This window comes from Miscanthus floridulus, chromosome 11 (genome assembly GCF_019320115.1).
Source record: "Miscanthus floridulus cultivar M001 chromosome 11, ASM1932011v1, whole genome shotgun sequence".
NCBI lineage: Eukaryota > Viridiplantae > Streptophyta > Magnoliopsida > Poales > Poaceae > Miscanthus > Miscanthus floridulus.
The window spans coordinates 38,624,725-38,650,776 of record NC_089590.1 but is presented as its reverse complement, the minus strand read 5'-3'; the positions used below and the strand labels follow the sequence as shown (position 1 = coordinate 38,650,776).

Below are 26,052 nucleotides of genomic sequence, written 5' to 3'. Positions count from 1 at the left end.
CTGAGAGAGTTCGTGGGTGGGTGGGATAGATGTATGTGGCCGACAGTTTGTTTTATATAGGGGGGCATGGACATCACTGTCGGTTTTTAAATAGAACCGACAGTGAAAGTTACTATCACTGCCAGTTTCTAAATAGAACCAATAGTGAAGGTGCATATATGTAAAGGATATATTTATTTAGATACTACAGTGGGAAAGTTTTAACAACAATGATATATTTCTTTAGATAGTAATGAAATACATAAAAAATTAGAAATAAGTTACATATACGATAACAAAGACCTTACACTAAAATTCTATATACGATAACAAAGACCTATTTACATACTGGTCAATGTTACCATCAATGTGTATCAACACATTATAATTTAACCACCTCAATAGCATTCTTCTAGCACCAACTAGGGTCAAACAACAGCACCGAGGTGGTCTACGAGCTATACTGGTTGGAGATGATAATGTGGCATCGATGAATCCATGCCTCTGCTGTACATGGCCTTTTTCTCGGTACAGTCCAGAGCACATCGAATTCAACTTGGCACCGCAGCGATGAACCAATGCTGCTCCAGGACAGGAAATTGGTGAGAGCACACTAGGTCTCTATGGACATATAGTCCAAAGCGCACCACAACGGATGGCTCTGTGAACCTCGTGGCGTCTCTAATCTTCGACATTGCTCTATCTTCAGTAGCATTCTTCTAGTACCTCATGTGTGCACTATTTTAGTGGACTACGATGCATAACTATATATGTGGTTTGTTGTGAGAGGAAAACATTGTATCATAGCTGATAAGGCCTGGTGGAAGCCAACATGCATGGAGAGGCTAGCTCCTGGCCGAGGGCCATTTTATAGGGGCTAGCAGTCGTGGTACATTTTTATTTCTGAACTAAAGTTGTCGGGGTAGGTGGGAGTAGTGTTCCAACTATTGTGGTCATGCGAGCACTGTTGGCATGTGAGGAGCATCTACACATCACTATCGGTTTTAGTTTAAAAACCGATAGTGAATTGAGCCTTCTGTGTCGGTTTGAGCAACTGACTGTGATAGAAGCTATCACAGCCGGTTTTAAAACCAAAACCGACAGTGAAGGGCCCTGCTGCCATCTTTTAGTAAAAAAATATTAAAAAACACTGTCGGTTTGGAGCCTGCCATCGTAGCCTTTTTGTAAAAAATATAAAAAAGTTTGCCCCCCTGAGATTCGAGCGCGGGTCGTGGGGTCAAGAGTGCACGGCCTTAACCGCTGAGTTAGGATAGGGAGTTCGGTTAGAACGGTTTTATTTTTTCTTTTATCCCATCGTAATGCACTACTAAATAATAAATGCAAAATCAAAAAAGTCTAGCCCGCCTGGGATTCGAGAGCGTGTCTCAGAGTACAGAGTGTGTGGCCTTAACCGTTGAGCTAGTATGTGGAGTTCAGTTAGTTTGCTTTTCTTTATTTATTTATTAATAGAAATAATGCAGTTAGTTTATATTCTAAAATAACACAAAAATTTGTGTCTTGATTATTTAATTCTATGATAATTAATTAATGGTCCATAATTATCAAATAATAGTGTTTGTGAATATCATTTTAATATTTGATTACATAGTCAATAATTAAATTGTAGAGATGCACACAAAATATAAATTAAATATTCAGTGCGAATTACTGATACAACGTCTGCATAATGATTACATAGTTAACAATAATCTAACTATCTTTAGGTTCATCAACAATGAGAGCCTCATTATGATGAATTCATACATAAGCAGGATCGTCACCCTCTTGAAGGATAGGTAGGGGTACGTTCGCCCCGAATGGATGCATTTCCTGATAGCCCCTGTAGTCTTCTTCGTCCGTCACTCCATCGACACCGACAATCTTTCTTTTCCCATCTAGGACTACTTTTAGCCTTCCTTTTGTCTTGTTGTCCCTTGCATAGAAGACTTGCATAATATCTCTTGCAAGGACGAGGGGGTCGTCTCTATATGCGGTCTTAGTGAGATCAACGGTAGTGAACCCTTCGCTGTCAGTATTGATTTCCTCGAGCCAGACCCACAGGCAGTGAAAAAGAGCTACCTTCAATGGACCATAGGCTAGCTCCCATATCTCCTCTATGAAATCATTGTATGTTGCCTGCACGTTGCCATTTTCGCCGGGAGCATCAAAATGAACACCACAATTTTGGTATGTGCTCTTTCCATCTTGCTTTTTTATGTAAAATGTGAGTCCATTGATCTCATACCCTTGGTACTTAAGATATCTACTTGAAGGCCCCTTGGATAAGGCATCTAGTTGATTACCTAACTTTATCCCAAGCAAGCGACGTCGCAACCAGCTGAAAAATTTCTCCTTATGTTTTTTATCCAGCCAAGCCTATGACCTGCTTGGATATAGAGTTTGCAGCGATTGCCTATGCTTGTCAATGTATGGCATCACACCCTCGGCTTGCTAGAGAACAACGAACTGTGCTTATCTGAAATAAATAGGGTCATCTACTGTAACAGATTTCTTCCTGATCGTTCCTTTTCCACGTAGTCTTCCCTCGTGACGAGATTCTTGAACTCTGACCCTTTTGATGTCCAGATAATATGTGCATAACTCAATGGCCTCCTCCGTTGACCATCCTTCAACCATGCCCCCTTCTGGCCTGAATCTGTTCCTAACATACCTCCTAAAAACTTTCATCAATCTTTCAAAAGGGAACATCTGATGCAGGTACATTAGGCCAAGGGCTCTAATTTGGTCAACTAGATGAATGAGCAGATGCAATGAGATATCAAAGTAAGTCAGCGAGAAATGCATCTCAAGCCTAACGAGAGTTTTGGCTATGTCCCGCTGTAGCTGCTCTAGCGTGGACACATCAATGACCTTTTTTGAGATCATGTTGAAGAATGAGCAAAGCTTTATGATTGGGGCATGGACCTTTGGGGGGAGGATACCACGCAGGGCAACAGGGAGCGACTGAGTCATAATGACATGATAGCCATGGGCCTTCATAGGGCCATAGTTGAACTTGAGTTCTCTCATATTCACTAGCCTCTTTGGGTTTGCACAGTAGCCCGTTAGGACTTTGAGTTCATTGAAGAAAGAAATAAGCACACGCTTTTCTTCCTTCTTGACGCAACCGAAAGTTCGAACTAGCCATTCTCTAGCTCCATGGGATGCATCTCCTTCCTAATTCCCAAGTGTTGCATGTCTAGGTGTGTGGCTAGTGAATCCTTCGATGTCCCCCTGGTGTCCATCAAGGTGTTAAGAGTGTTAGCGCACACGTTTTTAGTGATGTGCATGGGATCAAGATAGTGGTGTACACTCAGAAATGGCCAGTAAGGTAGTTTCCAGAAAACCATTTTTTTCTTCCAAATGCTCCCATCAGGCGCTACTACATTATCCCCCTTCCTAAGGACAACCTCCAATTTATTGAGTTCTCGAAGTATCCTAGGCCCATCTCGATATTTTGGAGCTAAGCGTTTCTCAATAGTACCGTTGAAATATTTTTTGTTCTTGTGGTAAGGGTGATCCTTAGGTAGGAACCTATGATGTCCCATATAAACTATCTTTGAGTTATTTGGTAGATTTACCGCATCAGTGTCGTCCAAGCACTCTGAAAGCTCTAGTTTGGTTTTGGCTAATTGATGAAACCCTAAGTGCTAACCTAGTTTATCAAGATGATTATGAGATAGGTAGCACTACTCCAAGTGATGAAGCAATGGTGAAGATCATGACATTGGTGATGGCATGGTGATGATCAAATGCCTAAACTTGGAAAAGAAGAAAGAGAAAAACAAAAGGCTCAAGGCAAAGGTATAAAATGTAGGAGCCATTTTGTTTTAGTGATCAAGATACTTAGTGAGTGTGATCACATTTAGGATAGTTAGCCATACTATTAAGAGGAGTGAAACTCATATCAAAATGCGGTTATCAAAGTGCCACTAGATGCTCTAATTCATTGCATATGCATTTAAGATCTAGTGAAGTACTAACACCCTTGAAAATGTTTGTGAAAATTTGCTAACACATGTGCACAAGGTGTTACACTTAGTGGTTAGCACATTTGAGCAAGGGTGAAGAAAACAGAGGAGATGCCAGCGTTGATCAAGTGACCAGACGCTGGATCTGAATGCACCGGATGCTGACTGCCTACGTCCGATCGTGCTGACCTGGCAGTACAGTAGCTAGGGTATACCACCGGACGCTGGGCTGTGTCCGGTCGAGGTGGACCGGACGAGTCCGGTCGAGGAAAAATGGATTTGGACCCTTACCGTACTTGACCATACGCTGAGGCTCTAGCGTCCGGTCAGTTCAGCTGGAGCATCCAGTCAGCACTTAGCCATTGTGATCTGACGGTTCAATTTTAACTCAGAGTGACATGTGGCATAAATCAGTGGATCGGACGCTAAGTCCAGGGTCCAGTCAGTCTGCCGGAGCGTCCAGTCAGAGCGCGTTTTGCCCAGTGAAGGGGTATAACGGCTCTATTCCATGGGGGCTTCTATTTAAGCCCCATGGCCGGCTGAAGCTCTAACTCTTGCACATTTTCATTGACATAGCAACCTTGTGAGCTTAGCCAAAGTCCTCCCACTCATCTCCATCATTGATTCATCATCTTTGTGAGATTGGGAGAGAATCCAAGTGCATTGCTTGAGTGATTGCATCTAGAGGCACTTGGTATTCGTGTTGTGCTATGGATTTCACTTGTTACTCTTGGTGGTTGCCACCACCTAGACGGCTCGGTGCAGCGGTGGAGGATCGACATGAGTTGGTGATTGTTCGTGGCCGCCTTCGGTGATTGTAAGGGGAGTTGTACCTTCCCCGGTGGAGCGCCTAAAGGTAACTCTAGTGAATTGCTCGTGTCATTGAGTAACCTCACTTGTGGGTCGGTTCTTGTGGTGTCCTATCGTGTGGACGAGGTTTGTGAAACACCTCTTAGCCGCCGAACCACCAAGTGTTGGTTGACACAACGGGGACGTAGCGTGTTGGCAAGCACGTGAACCTCGGGAGAAAATCGATTGTCTCTTGTCTTTGGGATTCTCCCGGTGCTTGGCTATATATTCATCTTGTGATTGGTTCATCCCCTACATGGCGGTATAATCACCCTACTCACTTATTTACATTCTTGCAAACTAGTTGATACAAGCTCTTTAGTGTAATTAGAATTGAGAGCTTGCTTTATTATTTACATTCATCTAGTTGAGCTCTTTAGAGTAGCAAGATTGAGAGCTCTTAGTGAGTAGTTACATAGCAAGTTTGTGTGCCTAAGTAATCATTGCAACTAGAATTGTTGAATAGGTGGCTTGCAATCCTTGTAGAGCTAGAGCAAGTTTGCATTACGCTATTTATCATACTAATCAAATTGCTCTAGTTGATTTGTAGATTTTTAAATAGGCTATTCACCCCCCCTCTAGCCATATTAGGACCTTTCACACTCGACACATCTGGTATAGCCTTTTGTCTTCTCTCTGGACAACGAACCTTGACCTAGCAGGTTGGTGATTATTGCGATAAGTACTCCCTTGATCATGACATGTTCCTTTTTGTACTCGTCCCAAACATCTGGCACACCCTTTTTCAAACATCTCCACTAGTTCATCGATCACTGGTTCTAGAAACACATCGATGTCATTCATAGGTTGTCTTGGCCCTTGGATCAGTAGTGGCATCTGGATGTATGACTGCTTCATACAGACCCAAGGTGGAAGGTTGTATATATAGAGCGTCACTGGCCAGGTGCTATGATTGCTTCTAACCTGGTCGAAAGGATTTATCCCATCTGTGCTCAAAGCAAACCAAAGGTGCCTTACCTCTCCACCGATGTCCTTATAGAACATAGTATTGACAGTTCTCTAGTCATGCCCATCGGCGGGGTGCCTCATCATTGTATCTTTCTTATGCTCTTCGTCATGCCAGTGCAATAGCTTGGCTGACTTTGCACATGCAAACAGCCTATGCACCTGGGGAGCTATAGGGAAATACCAAACAACCTTTATGGGACCTTCTCTGGTCTTGGTACCCTCATCTGATGGCCCTTCCTTGTACCGTGGAGCTTCACACTTGGGGCACTTGTCCAAGTCTTTGTATTTTTCTCCACGGTACAATATGCAATCATTGGAATACACGTAGATTTTTTCAACCTCGAGGCCGATGGGGTAGATCATTTGCTTGGCCAAGTATGTCTTTTCTAGCAACTCATTTTTTCTAGGAGCATTTTCCTTATTATACCTAACAACTGATCGAAGCCTTTATCGCTCAATCCGTTTGTCGATTTGAACTCTAACAGCATGATGTTGGCTTCTAGTTTGCTCATTGGACAATTCCTATACAATGGTGTTTTGCCATCTTGTCTTGTTTTCTCTAGCTTTCTTAGTTGTCACATCCGGTCTCTACATTACGTAGCAGCTAAGAAATGCCATCGTTATCCTCTGTGTTGCCAGCTAGCGTGTTCCTAAACACATTATTAACTGTGGCCATAGGTTCTGTGTTCACACCGGGTTCCTCATAAACATTGTGTATGGCAACATCAGGCATGTCCACATCATCATCGTTTTCCTGCAGAACATTCACACCAACCTCGCCATGCATAGTCCATATCGTATAGTTTGGCATGAACCCCCTGGTAATCAAGTGCGATCATATAGACTCAATTTGACGAAAGTTCCTATGATTCTTGCAATCTTTGCATGGGTAGAAGACAGGGTTCGCATTTCCAGCATGGGCTTTGGCATCGGTGATAAACTGGCTGACGCCATACCTGTACTGCTTGTCCATTCGAAACAGATGCATCCACTCTCGATCCATCTCTGCACAAAAAAATACTAAGACAGTAATTACAAAGAATTAATAAGAAAACAAGCTTCATGAACAACAATTGTAGCTCGAAAGTACCATTTTTGGAAAATATTATTGTACACTAATTATTAGAAAATTGAAATAGGTAGCCCCGGCCTTGTAAATTGAAAATCGTAGTAAAAACAATTATTGCACAATATTGAAGAACAACTATTCTACTCTACTTCTAAGAACTAATTATAGCATCACATACTAACAATGATAATCTTGACCACCATGGAATAATTAGCTAGGAATTTAAATGTGTTCATAGACACCAACCTTTTGGATGATGGATTCACCACAATTTGAGCCTCGCACAAATGTCCAATTAGAAAAGTGCTCTCTAGAATGAAGAACTAGAATGAGAATCAAGCAATATAGCCATCAAAATGAAGCTCATTAAGCAACAAAATCAAAGGAGTGGATGCTTGTTACTAACCTTAAAGCAAAAAGATCAAGCCATTCTTCAAAATCCAAGCACTAGCTCCATGGTGAAGAGCAGCCGCAACAATGGAGGGAAGGGTCCAAACGCGTGCCTCTGTTCTCGGGATGTAAGAGAGGAGGAAGGAGAGGACGGCTATAGCCTTTTTGTATTGTAGGCTTATCACCATCGGTTCTTGGCTAGAACCGATAGTGATAGATCCCAATCACTGTCGGCTCTTGGCTTAAACCAGTAGTGATGAGTGGCCACTAAAACACTATCGGTTCAAGCCACAAACCGGCAGTGATGTGGTCCTTCACTACCAGTTTTAGCCCAGCCCTAATCATTTTTTCATTTTCAAGCTCATAACCGACAGTGAAGGAACATCATTGCTAGTTCTCACAAATCTGGCAGTGATGTGCAAATCTGGCGTAGTGAACCCCACAGCAAACTTCGAGCACCTGGGCTCAGGAATAAAGCCACTGACCGACTCAAACTGGACATAGGGCACGTTGCCTGAACTAGTATAAACCCTATGTCATTAAGTGCTAGGCCACATCCGATCACAACATATGGCAAAATGATAAATATTTACTAGTTGATCACTTTTCGCACCGACACTCATCAACTAGTCATCCTTGATCTTTTACTGAAAGCATTATTCTCTAAATCATTTAAACTAGTTTTGATCCTGCTTTCTGATACAAGACAGCAAGAAGCACGTTGAAGTATACAGTACCTTTGCATTGAAGTCCTGAACAACATCATCATATAGTACACTAGGGTCGGTATGAAGAACAAAAGAAGTAGCGGAACGTCACAATCACTGGCAACTCAAACTCAAGTACCCAACCACTACTTGCGTTATTAAATGACTTCTTATGCCCTATGTACATCACAAAACAGTGACTAAACGTGACTAAAACCAGGTGGCGCCCATAGACCGGTCGGCCCCACATGTCATGGACACATGGCCTGCTTTGATGATTTGCCTTCTGGAGTCTTCTAGAGTCTTCACACGTAGGTACCGTTATGGATTTATAAGATTTCCTTTGATGAATAGGTCCTCCTTAGCGGTTGGTGATCTGTTTAAAACACAAATTCACCAAAACTCATAGAAATTATCAGTTTAAACCCCTAAGTCTATGTTGGTGATCTATTTTAGTCTTTTATGCAAGCTACATTGATGGTTTGTGATGAATGTTAACTACCATCAATAAGTATCCCCCTCGGTGGACTGCCGAGCATATTTAGTCGACAGCGTCGTGTAAGGAAAATAGACCCATGGGCCATTTAGTTTGGATTTTGTTGTTTGATGATCAACAAGCCATTTGGACTAATACTGTTTGCTAGTGTTTTTGGATATAGTTCAAAGGATGTAAAGTGAACTTGGACTTAGGATACGGTGTGATCCAAATGATTAGTACCTCAAGCAAGACATTAGAAGCCATGTTGAAGATCTACAAAGATCAAGTAAAGTCCAAGACACAAGAAGTAGAAGCACGAACACAAATACACAAACAAAGTTGAAGCCACTCAAGCCGAGACAAACAGGTGAATGAATTGGAATTGTCTCATGATCTCAGATCTACTCAAATTGACACGAAACTACTTCCAAGCTGTAGAGCTTTCATTAGCTTTCCAAAAAGTCCAAGATCACCAAAATCAGAGCTTGGAGCTAAAAATTATGCCCAAAACATGAAAGTGTGTCATGCTGAAAACTAAGTGTCAGACCCTGACCGAATTAGTCTAATGGTTCACTGTAGTAGTCTGATGCTCCCTGAACCCAAGTGAATAGTGGCACCATATAGTCTGACGCTAATGGTCTGACGTTCGCTTGATGGTCCGATGCTCCTAGAAGTGCAATAGCTAGTTTCAATGGTAACCTACAGAAAGTGTCGGACTCTGAAGCAATGGTCCGACAGTCCATCAAAGTACGGTCTGGCGGTCCGCAGAAAGGGTGATCTTATCCCCAATGGCCATATCTCTGCTTGGGGCTATAAATAGGACCTCAAACTGGCCAAATGAGGTGTGGAGGAGCAAGGAAACATATTAGGGGTGTTGCTACACCATTTTAGTGCTCTCCAATTGCATAGTGCTTAGTGATACACATGGTGATTAGTGTAGGTGCTTTTGCGAAATGCTTAGGCTAGATAGACCACCGCTTATGCGCTTGCTCTTGGCTTAGGCTTAGTTGCTAGTGAGGTTTGCATACCTCTTGATCAAAGGTGCTTGCGCGCACCGTGTTTGTACTTGGCAGGGCTTGTAGTCTTATGGGACCACACCAACCACGTTTGTGGTATAGCCGCCATCGTGTATCAGAGGGAACAAGGTCCACGACGTTTCAGCCGAAAGCTTGATTGTGAAGACAGTAGGAAGTGGTCCGGGTGAGGATTGCCAGAAGGCACACTGAAGACCCACTAGCGCGTGGCGAAGGCCCATGGCTATCCATGGAGTTACCTGACCAGGAGCTTGGCCCTTGTGAGGGACTCCTTGCGAGGGGCTCCAATGAGGATGAGGGGAAATTGAGCGCTTCTCGATACCTCGGTAAAAATACATGAGTCATCGATGGGAGTTTGCATCTCTATCGCTCTTTTACCTTCCGCATTTATATTGTAATCTAGCTTGTGTGCTTTACCTTTCCTAGCTTAGTTGATAGGTTAGTTGATAGGATTAGAACCTAGGTTGCATAACACTTTTGCGGTAGAGATAGCAACACATTAGTAAAATCATAGTTGCACATTTGGATAGTTTATTTATTTGCATAGGTTTTGCTAAGGTGAAAATTAGAGGCCATACTTAGAAGTAGATTTTTAAGTTGCCTAATTCACCGCCCATTTAGACGCCACGGTCCCTTGCACGTCGCATTTTGTTGGCGGCGGCAGTGACGCCATGGGCGATGGTGCCCCTTTTGGGCCTAGGGCATGGTTGTGGAGTGGCTCGTGTCACTCCAGCGGCCTCACCACCCCCTTGCTAGGATCCCTGTAGACTTCTGCGACCCCATCACTTCTGAACCTCGTTCGAGCCTACCCAAGAGCGATGGGATCCCATGCGCTCAGAGGGGCTAGTCATCCCCGAGAAGTCTCTAGGAGGTGGGGCCTTGGTCAATGCTAACTAGTTGTCAACTTCTCTGGTCACTCGTTGTCACACCCCAAAATTTTTGATTTTGGGTTGTGCATAGAAAACACTAAATAAAATAAATAATTTCAATGTTGATATAAATTTCCCAAGTTTAGTTTAAGGTAGTGCAAATTTAGTTATAGAAAAAAATGAATTTTCAATCTTTTCCAAATTAATTTGAAGGGTTTTGCTTGATGTGATGTATGCTTGTTGTGTGACATGGTGTAATGAGTGAGTAAAATTTTCAAAACGCGTTTAGTAAGTCATTTATCTGTCTCCGACTCGTCTCTATCTTTTTCTATAATCAGATTTCTACTTTCTCGATCCTAATCTTTTTGTTCAGAATTTTCCAAGATCCTCTTCATCTGCTCTAAATCATTCCTTTGAGTTTCTCATTCATTAACCTATCTATCAAAACCTCCTGGGAATTTTTCTATTTTTCAGTGAGCATAATATATTTTTTACATGCTCCAAAATATATTTTTATGAGCTCTAAATACTTTATTTAGGTTCCTCATGTTGTAAAGTATCTCGAGGAATTTTTTCCAAATTTTTGGAGGTCCTAGATTATTTTTCATGGCTTAAATATTAATTCTGAACTTTTCTAGAATTATTTTTTTAGCGAAATTAATTAATTCTGAAAATAAATAATATATCTCTTTTTTGAACCAACTCTCAAAACCCATGTGCAATAATCCTAATTAATCTCAAAGACCCATGCATTTATTTACTAATGGGCTTTAGTGATTATTTAGGTCTATTAGTAAATTTGGAGGGTGCAACATCAATTAGTACCATATTGCTAGTTGATGTAGATGTGGGGAGTTTTTCTCCCTATATATATGTACCAACCTCTTGGGCAAAGCACACCAAAACTACCATAAGGGGAGCCCCTAGTTTGGAAAATCCCTCGTATAGTAAATTAGATTTTTCTCCTCCTCTCGCTATCGTGTTGCCCGACGTCGTAGACCCATCGTCGACCGCAAGAAGGCCCTAGGTGAGTTCGCCGTCTTCTCCTCTTATTACCTGTGCCCTCGGCTCGTCAAACCGTGGCCTCTAGGGCCCAAACCAAGTGCTTTGGGGAGCTTCTCGCTGTCGGTAATGGAGCTCCGCCGCGCCGGTTTTCTTCTCTGGACAGTGACTCTCTCTCCCCCTTCTTTCTAATCTGGGCCGTCCAGATTCTATCCAAAGGTCCAAGATCACTCATACCCCTTCACTGGGTTTATTTGTAAAAGAGCCCCTACAGTTTTGCGTAATATAACCCACAGTCCATGGCGTACTTCTAGAATACGTTTTCCTATTCTAAAAGCGTAGTTTCTTTCTAGTTGATTCATAATACGTTTTCTCTTTCAGAAAGTGTAAAATCCCTCTGTGGCGCACTCCAGAATACGTTTTCCTATTCTGAAAGCGTAGTTTCTTTCGAGTAGATTCAGAATACGTTTTCTCTTTCAGAAAATGTAAAATCCCTCTGTTAGATTAAAAATATGTTTTATTCTTTTGAAAACGTAGTTTCTTCGGTTAGATTCAAAATACGCTTTCATGTATTTACAGTTTGGCCACTAGTCTTATTTAGGCCATAAAATCTTTGTTTTAACTTCGTTTTGATCCATTCAAGTTGCATTAGATTCGTAATTGAGTAATCTACATGTTCATCCTACTGTTAAATATATTTTCAACTTTTGAAATTTGCGGTTAGATTTAATCTATTATTTTATTAAAGGAAATCTTGTTTAATTCATAACTATTTCGTTATAGCTCCGATTATAGTGTTTTTTTTGCGTCTGTATGTTCGTAGCGAGATGTAGATTCATTTTATAAACTTTTTATCCTGATTTTATATTTGGTGTACTATACTAATTTAGATCTATTATTTACTTCGTGTATGATTGCATGGATGCTTGTGTGGTGCTCAATGATTATGTCCAGTCGGTGAGCTATATGTGGTGAATCGAGAAGCAGATCTTTGATGGTTTGGACTAGAAGAAGGATCTAAGTTTAAGGCAAGTATAGCATGGGATCTTTCTTGTTGTCCTATACACCTTTAATCATTTAATTCATGCTACATGTGTCTACCTTGACTATCACTAAGGATATCCTAGTCTTTTGTACTTGTACCTTGATACCTTTGGGTTATTGTATTGGGTAGCTTTGCTAGTGCTCAACTACAACCATAATCTTATAACTTGTCTAATGGAATATGCAATAAATACTAAATAATGCTTTTTAGCAACAAGGAACCAAGGGGGCAACAGCATTGGGTTATTTTATGGTGATCTAGATTTCTCTTCCTAAGGACTTATCTGTAAGTGATCATTCGAGACTTACAGTACAGCTGTGAGGGCTACATGGATCTGGCTTTAGCTTAGTATGAGGACATTTTCTAGCTTGTTAGTGGTTATCTTTATTGGCGTAAGAATGGCTTGACGAATTAGGTATAGTGCGGCCTCTATCCCCTTGTGTATAGGTTGCGCGTCATTATGCCATCGGAAAAGGGACTCAACATCTGTTTGCCGAGTGAATCTAATAGCCCTAACTTGTTAGACAAACTTTTAAAAGGCTTCATAGTGAACCCTGCCGACCTTCCTTGGAAGTGGGTCAAGAGATTAGCTACCTCGGGCGAAAGGGTAAATCACAACTTATAGTGAAAGTGTATAATCTCTGCAGAGTGTAAAACTGATATATCAGCCGTGCTCATGGTCACGAGCGGCCTTGGAATATTTACGGAATAAATGATCATTAATGGTTAATGATGATGAACACTGATGACACTGATGATAAAGATGCTCACTAATTAATATTGTTTATGCTATTCATTATTCATATTTACCTAATCATGTTTATCTGATCAGAGTGTAAAACTTTGTTGCCACCCTATTACTAAAATCATGACTCAATAAAAGCTAATCATAGTTAAACCAGTGTCAACCTTTTGATCCTCGTGAACCCCACGTTATATTTGTTGAGAACGACATAAACCCCATGTTATATTTGTTGAGAATGACATGTACTTACGCTTGCTTTATTTTTCACAAATTTAGAAAAAAATCTCGGATGGGTATCAGATTGCTAGAGTTTGGAGGAATTAGGTTTGTGATCAAGCATTCAGTTGTCCCTATGGATTAGAGTCTTCACCCGAAGATCGGAGTTGTCTTTCTACTGTTTGTTTCTAAGGTTATATCATTTATACTAAGTACGTTATATATTGAGCATTGTCTTTTGATATTACCCTTATTTATAGCTATATGTGATATTTGACTTCCTGTGCTCACATATGGTGCATATCTGATTTTGTTCTTAAAACCAAATGCTACACTCGTGCTCCCCACCCGGCCCTTCACTTGGCTTGTTGGGATCACTTCTAGGGAGTGATCAAGGACTGTTCAACGGTGGTGGCCGATGCAAGCCGCGACGCTCGCCATCTCCTTCGGTTCGCTGAGCAGTCTGGCTGGTGTTTGGGTCTCGATGAGATGGACGGGTCCTCTAAGGCCGTCGTGCTCGTGCGTCGCAAGGCGCGGCACCGGGCACGGACTCAGACTCGGCAGGCCCAGGAACGGAAGGCCAGGATGTCGTCGGAGGTCACGCTTCTAGGTTCCCCTTCATCGCTCGCCCAGGAGTTTGCAAGGCACGTCACAACACTGTTGCAAACCCCGGTCCTCAAGGCCCCGCCTCGACGTCGGTCTCGTCGCTTGCCATCATCAGCTTCACTTTGTCGCATCAGCCGTCTCACGGCCAAATGCCACTTGCGTGCCGCGAACGCCACCCTCCAAACGCAGAAGGTGCTCTTGTTGAAGTGGGATCCCGCAACGCCCAAGCAGCAACCGGCTACTCAGGTGTCGAACGCTTTCCGGCAGGCTTTCCAGGAGCCGCTTGACTTGTCCAAGAGGCAAGCACTGCAGATGCTGTTCAAAGTCGACCTGAAAAATGTCGACCCGACAATCAATGGCCTGCTCGAGGATGCTTGCTAGCTTGGTCAGCCTCTTTGCTTATCGCCATTTGTGTGTGATGATGGCAATTATGCTGTTGTCGTCAACTCGTCGCAAACTTTTCTTATAAATTAGGCCTTAGTCTGTTTGTTGTGGTGGGTCACTTCCCTACTTGGTAATCCCTAGATTACCTAGGATGGTTGTAACCACTTAAACTCTTCTTCTACTTGATTCCACACATGATTCCACTTAAACTCTGCTTCTGCTTAATGAAATACATGTCACAGGGACAAGTTTGCAAAAAAAAAAAGATCTACCAACGAGACAATTTATGTGCACGCCTTTAATTTGACTCCTTGATTCCACACATGATTCTTGTCGATCTTGACCTATGAGTTGTTAGTATCCCAAGTAATGTAACCACGAAACTGCATCCAGTGACAGAGCCTACGCAAATTCTTACACCACATAGCTCAGCAAATTCTAGCCACTCAAGCCGAGACAAACAGGTGAATGAATTGGAATTGTCTCATGATCTCAGATCTACTCAAATTGACACGAAACTAGTTCAAAGCTGTAGAGCTTTTCATTAGCTTTCCAAAAAGTCCAAGATCACCAAAATCAGAGCTTAGAGCTAAAAATTATGCCCAAAACATGAAAGTGTGTCATGCTGAAAACTAAGTGCCGGACCCTGACCGAATTAGTTTGATGGTTCACTGTAGTACTCTGACGCTCCCTGAACCCAAGTGAACAGTGGCACCATATAGTCCGATGCTAATGGTCTGACATTCACTTGATGGTCCGATGCTCCTAGAAGTGCAATAGCTAGTTTCAACGGTAACCTACAGAAAGTGTCGGACTCTGAAGCAATGGTCAGACAGTCCATCAAAGTACAGTCTGACGGTCCATAGAAAAGGGTGATCTTATCCCCAACGGCCATATCTTTCCTTGGGGCTATAAATAGGACCTCAAACTAGCCAAATGAGGTGTGGAGGAGCAAGGAAACATATTAGGGGTGTTGCTACACCATTTTAGTGCTCTCCAATTGCATAGTGCTTAGTGATACATATGGTGATTAGTGTAGGTGCTTTTGCGAAATGCTCAGGCTAGATAGACCACCGCCTATGCGCTTGCTCTAGGATTAGGCTTAGTTGCTAGTGAGGTTTGCATACCTCTTGATCAAAGGTGCTTGCGCGCACCGTGTTTGTACTCAGCAGGGCTTGTAGTCTTGTGGGACCACACCAACCACATTTGTGGTGTGGCCGCCATCGTGTATCGGAGGGAACAAGGTCCACGACGTTTCGGCCGAAAGCTTGATAGTGAAGACGGCGGGGAGTGGTCCGAGAGAGGCTTGCCAGAAGGCACACTGAAGACCCACTAGCGCGTGGGGAAGGCCCGTGGCTATCTACGGAGTTACCCGACCGGGAGCTTGGCCCTTGTGAGGGATTCCTTGCGAGAGGCTCCAACGAGGACAAGGGGAACTTGAGCGCTTCTCGATACCTCGGTAAAAATACATGTCATCGACGGGAGTTTGCATCTCTATCGCTCTTTTACCTTCCGCATTTATATTGTAATCTAGCTTGTGTGCTTTACCTTTCCTAACTTAGTTGATAGGATTGGAACCTAGGTTACATAACTCTTTTACGGTATAGATAGTAACATATTAGTAAAACCATAGTTGCACATTTGGATAGTTTATTTATTTGCGTAAGTTTTGCTAAGGTGAAAATTAGAGGCCACAGTTAGAAGTAGATTTTTAAGTTGCCTAATTCACCGCCCTTTTAGGCGCCATGGTCCCTTGCATGTCGCATTTTGTTGGCGGCGGCAGCGGCGCCACGGGCGATGGTGCCCCTTTCGGGCCTGGGGCATGGTTGTGGAGTGGCTCATGTCACTCCAGCTGCCTCACCACCCCCTTGCCGGGATCCCTGCAGACTTCTACAACCCCATCGCTTCTGAACCTCATTCGAGCCTACCCAAGAGCGATGGGATCCCATGCGCTTAGAGGGGCTAGTCGTCCCCGAGAAGTCTCTAGGAGTGGGGGCCTCGGTCGGTGCTAACTAGTTGTCAACTTCTCTGGTCACTTGTTGTCACACCCCAAAATTTCTGATTTTGGGTTGTGCATAGAAAACACTAAATAAAATAAATAATTTCAATGTTGATATAAAATTTCCTAAGTTTAGTTTAAGGTAGTGCAAATTTAGTTATAGAAAAAAATGAATTTTCAATCTTTTCCAAATTAATTTGAAGGGTTTTGCTTGATGTGATGTATGCTTGTTGTGTGACATGGTGTAATGAGTGAGTAAAATTTTCAAAACGCGTTTAGTAAGTCGTTTATCTGTCTCTGGCTCGTCTCTATCTTTTTCTATAATATAATTCCTGCTTTCCTGATCCTAATCTTTTCATTCAGAATTTTCCAAGATCCTCTTCATCTGCTCTAAATCATTCCTTTGAGTTTCTCATTCATTAACCTATCTCTCAAAACTTCCTAGAAATTTTTCCGGTTTGTTCTAGAACCTTTTCCTATTTTTCTATGAGCATAATCTATTTTTTAGATGCTCCTAAATATATTTTTATGAGCTCTAAATACTTTATTTAGGTTCCTCATGTTGTAAAGTGTCTCGGGGAATTTTCCCCAAAATTTTGGAGGTCCTAGATTATTTTTCATGGCTTAAATATCGATTCTGAACTTTTCTAGAATTATTTTTTAGCGAAATTAATTAATTTTGAAAATAAATAATATATCTCATTTTTTAACCAACTCTCAAAACCCATGTGCAATAATCCTAATTAATCTCAAAGGCCCATGCATTTATTTACTAATGAGCTTTAGTGATTATTTAGGTCCATTAGTAAATGTGGAGGGTGCAACATCAATTAGTAACATATTGCTAGTTGATGTAGATGTGGGAAGTTTTTCTCCCTATATATATGTACCAATCCCTTGGGTAAAGCACACCAAAACTACCGTAAGGGGAGCCCCTAGTTTGGGAAATCCCTCGTATAGTAAATTAGATTTTTCTCCTCCTCTCGTCGCTGCGCTACCCGACGTCGTAGACCCATCGTCGACCGCAAGAAGGCCCTAGGTGAGTTCGTCGTCTTCTCCTCTTATTACCTGTGCTCTCGGCTCGTCAAACCATGACCTCTAGGGCCCAAACCAAGCACTCCGGGGAGCTTCTCGTCGTCGGTAATGGAGCTCCACCGCGCCGGTTTTCTTCTCTAGACGGTGACTCTCTCCCCTCCTTCTTTCTAATCTGGGCCGTCCAGATTCTATCCAACAGTCCAAAATCGCTCATACCCCTTCACCGGGCTTATTTGTAAAGGAGTCCCTACAGTTTCGCGTAATATAACCCGCAGTCCATGGCGCACTTCCAAAATACGTTTTCCTATTCTAAAAGCGTAGTTCCTTTCTAGTAGATTCAGAATACGTTTTCTCTTTCAGAAAGTGTAAAATCCCTCTATGGCGCACTTCTAGAATACATTTTCCTATTCCAAAAGCGTAGTTTCTTTCTAGTAGATTCAGAATACGTTTTCTCTTTCAGAAAATGTAAAATCCCTCTGTTAGATTCAAAATACATTTTATTCTTTTGAAAACGTAGTTTCTTCGGTTAGATTCAAAATACGCTTTTATTTATTTACAGTTTGGCCACTAGTCTTATTTAAGCCATAAAATCTTTGTTTTAACTCCGTTTTGATCCATTCAAGTTGCGTTCAATTCGTTATTGAGTAATCTACATGTTCATCCTGCTGTTAAATATATTTTCAACTTTTGAATTTTAAGGTTAGATTTAATCTATTATTTTATTAAAGGAAATCTTGTTTAATTCATAACTATTTCGTTATAGCTCCGATTAGAGTGTTTTTTGCGTCTGTGTATTCGTAGCGAGATGTAGATTCATTTTATAAACTTTTCATTTTGATTTTATGTTTGGTGTACTATACTAATTTAGATCTATTATTTTCTTCGTGTATGATTGCATGGATGCTTGTCTGGTGCTCAATGATCATGTCCAGTCGGTGAGCTATAGGTGGTGAATCGAGAAGATCTTTGAAGGTTTGGACTAGAAGAAGGATCTAAGTTTAAGACAAGTATAGCATGGGATCTTTCTTGTTGTTCTATACACCTTTAATCATTTAATTCATGCTACATGTGTCTACCTTGACTATCACTAAGGATATCTAGTCTTTTGTACTTGTACCTTGATATCTTTGAGTTATTGCATTGAGTAGCTTTGCTAGTGCTCAACTACAACCATGATCTTGTAACTTGACTAATGGAATATGCAATAATTACTAAATGATGCTTTTTAGCAACAAGGAACCAAGGGGGCAACAGCATTAGGCTGTTTTATTGTGCTCTAGATTCCTCTTCCTAAGGACTTATCTGTAAGTGATTATCTGAGACTTACAGTACAGCTGTGAGGGCTACATAGATCTGGCTTTAGCTTAGTATGAGGACATTTTCTAGCTTGTTAGTGGTAACCTTTATTGGCGTAAGAATGGCTTGACGAATTGGGTATAGTGCGGCCTCTATCCCCTTTTATATAGGTTGTGCGTCATTGTGCCATTGGGAAGGGGGCTCTACATCTGTTTGCCGAGTGAATCTAATGGCCCTAACTTGTTAGACAAACCTTTGAAAGGCTTCATAGTGAACCCTGCTGACCTTCCTTGGAAGTGGGTCAAGAGATTAGCTACCTCGGGCGAAAGGGTAAATCATGACTCATAGTGAAAGTGTATAATCTCTGCAGAGTGTAAAACTGTTATATCTGCCGTGCTCATGGTCACGAGCGGCCTTGGAACATTTACGGAATAGATGATCATTAATGGTTAATGATGATGAACACTGATGACACTAATGATAAAGATGCTCACTAATTAATATTGTTTATGCTATTCATTATTCATGTTTACCTGATCATGTTTACCTGATCAGAGTGTAAAACTTTGTTGCCGCCCTATTGCTAAAATCATGACTCAATAAAAGCTAATCACAGTTAAACCAGTGTCAGCCTTTTGATCCTCGTAAACCCCATGTTATATTTGTTGAGAACGACATGTACTTACGCTTGCTTTATTTTTTACATATTTAGAAAAAAATCTCGAATGGGTATCAGATTGCTAGAATTTAAAAGAATTAGGTTTGTGATCAACTAGTCAGTTGTCCCTATGGATTAGACTCTTCACCCGAAGATCGGAGTTGTCTTTCTACTATTTGTTATCTAAGGTTATATCATTTATACTAAGTACGTTATATATTGAGCATTGTCTTTTGATATTACCCTTATTTATAGCTATATGTGAGATTTAACTTCTTGTGCTCACATATGATGCATATCTGATTTTGTTCTTAAAACCAAGTGCTACACTCGTGCTCCCCACCCGGCCCTTCACTTGGCTTGTTGGAATCACTTCTAGGGAGTGATCAAGGACTGTTCGACGGTAGTGGCCGATGCAAGCCGCGACGCTCGCCATCTCCTTCGTTTCGCTGAGCAGTCTGGCTGGTGTTTGGGTCTCGATGAGATGGACGGGTCCTCTAAGGCCGTCGTGCTTGTGTGTCGCAAGGCGCGGCACCGGGCACGGACTCAGACTCGGCAGGCCCAGGAACGGAAGGCCAGGATGTCGTCGGAGGTCACGCTTCTAGGTTCCCCTTCATCCCTCGCCCAGGAGTTTGCAAGGCGCGTCACAACACTGTTGCAAACCCTGGTCCTCAAGGCCTCGCCTCGACGTCGGTCTCGTCGCTTGCCATCATCAGCTTCACTTTGTCGTATCAGCCGTCTCGCGGCCAAATGCCACTTGCGTGCCGCGAACGCCACCCTCCAAACGCAGAAGGTGCTCTTGTTGAAGTGGGATCCCGCAACGCCCAAGCAGCAACCGGCTACTCAGGTGTCGAATGCTTTCCGGCAGGCTTTCCAGGAGCCGCTTGACTCGTCCAAGAGGCAAGCACTGCAGATGCTGTTCAAAGTCGACCTGAAAAATGTCAACCCGACAATCGATGGCCTGCTCGAGGATGCTTGCAAGCTTGGTCAGCCTCTTTGCTTATCGCCATTTGTGTGTGATGATGGCAATTATGCTGTTGTCGTCAACTGGCTGCAAACTTTTCTTATAAATTAGGCCATAGTCTGTTTGTTGTGGTGGGTCACTTCCCTACTTGGTAATCCCTAGATTACCTAGGATGGTTGTAACCATTTAAACTCTGCTTCTACTTGATTCCACTTAAACTCTGCTTCTACTTAATGAAATACATGTCACAAGGACAAGTTTGCAAAAAAAAAGATCTACCAGCGAGACAATTTATGTGCACTCCTTTAATTTGACTCCTTGATTCCACACATGATTCTTGTCGATCTTGACCTATGAGTTATTAGTATCCCAAGTAATGTAACCACGAAACTGCATCCAGTGACAGAGCCTTGAATTTCCAGGGAGCGGAGCTACGCAAATTCTTACACCACATAGCTCAGCAAATTCTAGTTGGAAATTTCACAATTGCGACGAAACTCGTACAAAGACATGAATATACACATTACAAAGGGTAAATTATAGTTGGAAGCTACACAAATACTACCGTACAAAATAAGGCATGACACGTTCGTATAACACACTGCACAGGATAGACCCAAGCACATCTGCGTCCTGTGCAGTGTCGGATTATTCAGATATCCGGGGTCCGGTACTAATCACAGCACAGCAACAGAGACAGGTGACGATAAGCATGTAGCCATGGATTACATGACAGAGCAGGAGTTCTCATCGGTGACGACATTGCAGCCGGCCCACGGGGGCGGCCAGACCGGCGGCTGCGGTGGGCAGGACGGTGGTGTCTGGCCGCAGCCACAGTTGGCGTGGCTCGAACAGCTGCACGTTGGCGGCGGCGGAGGAGGAGGGGGAAGCTGCTGCTTCTCGCAGCACTGGCACTGCTGGTGAGGAGGGCACTGCCATGGCCAGCTCTGGCACATCACGGGGTTCGGCACCGGGTACGGGTACGGCACGAACTTGTACTCTGTCTTGGGCGGCTCCGGCTTAGGCTTTTCCTCAGGCTTAGGCTTGGGCTTGCAGTGGTCACAGACACAGCATTTCTGAGGCATGGGCTCACAGACACAGCATTTCTCAGGCATGGGCTCACAGACACAGCATTTCTCAGGCATGGGCTTGCAGTGCTCACAGACACAGCATTTCTCAGGCATGGGCTTGCAGCCCTTGGGCTTGGATTCCTCTGGCTTTGGTTTGCAAGGAGTGCATGGCTTGGGTGGCGGTGGCATTGGCCACACCTCCGCGATGACGATGTCCTTCACGCACTTCCCGGCCTTGCACCAGACCTTCTTGCAGAGCTTCTCGGCGTCAAATTTCCCGCGCACCACCACCTTCTTGTCCTCGAACTCCACCTTCTCGATGCAGAACTCCTCTGCGTCAATTAAAAAAATGATAATTGACCGATTTATTGTTGCAAGCACGCAGATCAGAATTCAGCCTCGTAAGCTAGTAGTTGCTCTCTTAATTATGATTATTTATTTTATTAACCGCAGGATTATTAGGTGATTTTCACGTATCATATTATGCCTAGACGGTGTTTGCTAAAACGTTTTCAGATTCAGATCGATCATGTGGTTTTAGAAGAATCTTGCAAACCTGGTCAACATTAAATTTGTGTTACCGTCTAACTTTCCTGTGCAAAATTGGTAACCCCCAACGTTCTTTCTTTCTTTCTTTCTTTCTTTCTTTGTTTGGCGAAAAATGCATTGCACTACCCCTTGGATGATATCAGTCTCTTAGAACAACGATTGTTCATACTCGTACTCTGCTTTCAGCGGAAAATTAGTTTGCAGTGCAACTATTTTATTGATCTTTCCATATATAACAATTGTTGTATTATACATATCTATCTGCAATTGCATCATGGAAGTATTCCCATCTTTATATATACATAGTAAAAAAAATGTACCTTTGAGGCAGTCCAGGACCTTGGTGATCTTGGCTCTGCAGCGACAGCATTCTAGGTCCACCGTAATCACCAGTATACCCATCTGCAAATAAACATGTGAAACAAATAGTGGCGTATTGCCGAACAGAAAGTAGCAGAGCATCAGCACATCTCCTGCCATCCTTTCAAGTGAAAAACTAAGTATGCTTTAACGACGAACAAGAAACACCCCCAAAAAAACATGTGCCATGAATCTCTTCTTCTCAGTGTTTACTCTCCGCTGTTTGGTAACGATAAATGCTTCTTTTTCTGGGTAACAAACACGAGTGCTACAACATAACTTCTATATATCAAACTATAGCAGAGAAACTAGAATTCAATGTTGGTCCACTCGAGTAATATGCGTCGAATTGAATGCAGCAGCTCTCTAGCAGCAGTCAAAGGAAAGTTGAAGGATTGGAGCTTACCTTTCAGCTATGGGAGCTGGCGATGAGCAAGAGAGATGAGGAGTGAGTACCTCTGCCGAGGATGGGGGACGGCTATATATACGCCCCGATGAGATGGGGAGAGGACATGCCCAGCTACTCTCACTCGCCCGTCATTTTTTAACGAAACTTTCGAATATGGAACGGTCTCTTTCAAGAGTTTGCAGCGGGGGTACGATACAAATGACCGTCTCTCTCTTTCTCCTCGAGTTCCACCAATGGAAGGAACGCCGATGCGGTGACTGGGTCACTGTGGCCAAGGTCGTCAAGCAGCTGAGGACGGCGAGCTCTGACGAGTGACGACGACGGCGCAGCCGCGCAGGCCACGAAACTGCCCAGGCGTAACGCGTCGACATCGCCATGGGCTGCAGGAAACGTCGACTTGCGTGCTATGCGAGTTGGACAGTGAAGAGATTGATCACATCTTGCTCTTTTAATTTGCCCCTTCATTCGGCAGGTGTGGAGTAAAGCCCTCGCCATCCTTGGCGTGGCGGATTTGATGCTAACGAACAGCTATATAACATGACAATGTCTTTAAGAAGAAGTGAAAAAATGAGTTTTACTTAGACGAAACACCTCTCGGCTTGGTTTCCAGTTTTAGATAAGTCTTAAAATTAAATATCTATTAAATAAAAAATTATATATTAAAAGTGATTTTTTTTTATCTATGTTTCTATGTTCTTTTAGAATAACACTATGAAACTTTTTAATGAGAAATGGCCTAACGTCTTAAAACAAAAACTCAGGCTACGGGGTAGACACCCCTGAGCTATTTTAGTCGCCCGCACACAGGGCTTGTTATTCGGTGAGAGGGCCGATCCATTTTACTTATGCTTTGAGAACATGAGACAGATGAGGAGGTTTTTTTCCACACTACCGACCAAAAAATCGTCTGACCATGAATTCAAACTCTGGTCACGGGGAACGCCACTCAGAGGCTTACTTGTGTTGTAAGCAAGCGATCTGCTGCTTGGTCAATTCCCTTGCAGCTGCCTCCATAGACCTGCCACCTTATAAAGTCATCACCTGATGTTAACGCCCGATCTTACCTTGCTTCCCCCATCATTAGCACGAGTAGTATTGTGTCAAAAATTAAACAAGGGCTCTCCACCTACTAGGCTACTGGTCACTGACCAGTCACCTTTTATGCTTCTTCTCGCCATCGTCCACACCCTCTTTTTTTCCTGAATATATATAGCAACCGTAAGCACCTAACGTCTTAAAGGATCAGTTATCTACTAGTGATGATGATTAGCAACTTGGCAGCATTCCGTCCATTGGATCACATCTCGATAAATGTTGTTGGTGCAGCACTACTTCAGAGTTCAGAGTGAGTAGGGGGGCGGATATATATCTTTTTATCTACTGTACATGACGAGTGAGATGGGGAAAGGACCGGAGCTGCGTAGGAGAGTTTGGTTGCTCCTCAACGACATGTCTAGCTTCTCTCTCTCTCTCCCCCCGTCTATTTGCTCGCTTTTCTCAACTTATGATCATGATATCTTCTTTTCAATCATAGCTGCTTAATATTACTCTCTCCGGGTAATATAGGAATTACTAAATTTGCAGGAACAGTAAACACACAGATGATGCTCTAATCCTGCTGCGTAACTCTCGTTGCTGGTACTTCACGCCTTGTAATAATCAACACATACATACAAGAATCGGAAGGAAACTTCTCGGCAGGCAACCACATACACATAGCACCTATTTCTGGTCTTGTTTGGAGAGAGGTGCACTGCTTCGGAAATCATTTGAGACCACGAGGATTTCAACCCAAATAAACCTCACCAGTCTAGAATGACCCTCAATCTTTTACTGAAACCACTATCCAAATCAAATAATGTAGATGTGTCACCTACACATTCATCATTATTTCCTCAATAAATAAAAATGGTGTGTACGAATGTGTCAATGTCTCCTAAACAACATTTTAATTTCTTAGTAAACAACATTTTCATAGTACAGTAGGGACTAGCTACCGACGGCGAATGGAGCAACGCGACAACGTCAAGAAGACCGGCATTGATTGAAGTCCAATCACCACATGGCGTGCATTACTGATTTCTTGCCACTAACTGGTACTTCTAGCTAGGAAGCAGCGATCATTTTTAATTTGTTTAAAGAAAACTATTTCTATTATTACAACCTTGTTTGCAACACAAGAATTTTTCCAGATTCTTACATGTATTAGTTATTCTGAACCAAAATCTCATCAACTAGTCATCCTCGATCTTTTACTGAAAGCATTATTCTCTAAATCATTTAAACTAGTTTTGATCCTGCTTTCTGATACAAGACAGCAAGAAGCACGTCGAAGTATACAGTACCTTACTACCTTTGCGTTGAAGTCCTGAACAACATCATCATATAGTACACTAGGGTCGGTATGAAGAACAAAAGAAGTAGCGGAACGTCACAATCACTGGCAATTCAAACTCAAGTACCCAACCACCACTTGCATTATTAAATGACTTCTTGTGCCCTATCTACATCACAAAATAGTGACTAAACGTGACTAAAACCAGGTGCCGACATCTTTGTTTAGGACAGGGTAATCATTCCGTATTTTTGCAGGAATTTAACTGATTAGTGTTAGTGATTACAATAGAATTCGTATTGAGGCTTTATCGATAGGTACAACTGCTCAATATTACTTTCTTTGCTCCCTAGAAATATCTAGAACCGACATATTCATCCAGAAGTTACTGAAATTTTTAATAGCACAAAAAAAATATTCATGATGCAAATTTGTGGGTAACAAGCTGAAAACCTTGCAAATTTAAGAACGAAAAAGAAAAGCTCTCGGTGACCACATAGCACCAGCCTCAGTTCTTGTGATCCTTTTGGGGAGCCTCAGATTTCCAGCGTGTTCTCAGTTCTCATTCTCACCATCCAAATCAACGAAGCTCTTGTGATCCTATCTGATACTAGGAAAGTAGGAAACAAGAAATCGAATACTCTGATGTGCATTTCTTAACTAAATAATCAAAAATAAGTGGTGTTCTCTGTTGGTATATATGCCAAGATTCAACAATTTAATTACAAGTTTTATGCTTCCTCTCTTCAATATTATCATTCATTTTGATTTTGTATCAAATTAAACTTGTTTAGCTTTGTCCAAATTAAATCCATAGAAAATGTAACCACACATTTACAACATCAAATTAGTTCCATTAAAATTTTCATGCAATGTGTTTTGACAGTGTATTTATTTCAAATTGTGAACTTAAATAGTTTTTTTCTAAAAACTTGTTAATGTTAAAGAAAGTTAGACTTAATTAAGGATTAAGATAAAACTAAAACAAGCTATAGTTTGAAGCGGTTACTATATTTGCTATCAAGCAAAACATGAAGACAGGGAGGATGGAACGTCGAAATCAG

The 26,052-nt window shown here is 42.3% G+C and overlaps 1 protein-coding gene and 2 pseudogenes across 1 annotated transcript; 2 read left to right on the top strand and 1 right to left on the bottom strand.

Annotated features, from left to right (window-relative positions):
• The first annotated feature begins 13,649 nt into the window (after positions 1 to 13,649).
• LOC136491799 (uncharacterized) lies at positions 13,650 to 14,263 on the top strand (annotated as a pseudogene).
• A 1,872-nt stretch (positions 14,264 to 16,135) lies between these two features.
• On the top strand, positions 16,136 to 20,575 carry LOC136491798 (uncharacterized; annotated as a pseudogene).
• A 145-nt stretch (positions 20,576 to 20,720) lies between these two features.
• On the bottom strand, positions 20,721 to 22,720 carry LOC136494854 (protein PYRICULARIA ORYZAE RESISTANCE 21-like). Its single transcript, XM_066491028.1, has 3 exons — positions 22,651 to 22,720; positions 22,205 to 22,286; positions 20,721 to 21,667 (listed from the first exon to the last, which is right to left on the bottom strand). Exons 2-3 carry the CDS (start codon positions 22,284 to 22,286, stop codon positions 20,991 to 20,993), a joined length of 759 nt encoding a protein of 252 aa, XP_066347125.1. The 5' UTR covers positions 22,651 to 22,720; the 3' UTR covers positions 20,721 to 20,990.
• Positions 22,721 to 26,052: the final 3,332 nt, after the last annotated feature.

Bases quoted from the DNA above. Each gene is read 5' to 3' on its own strand.
- LOC136494854 (XM_066491028.1), bottom strand. From the start codon at position 22,286: ATGGGTATACTGGTGATTACGGTGGACCTAGAATGCTGTCGCTGCAGA. The intron at 21,668-22,204 runs GTACATTTTTTT...TAATTGACGCAG, and splicing joins GGTCCTGGACTGCCTCAAAG to AGGAGTTCTGCATCGAGAAG.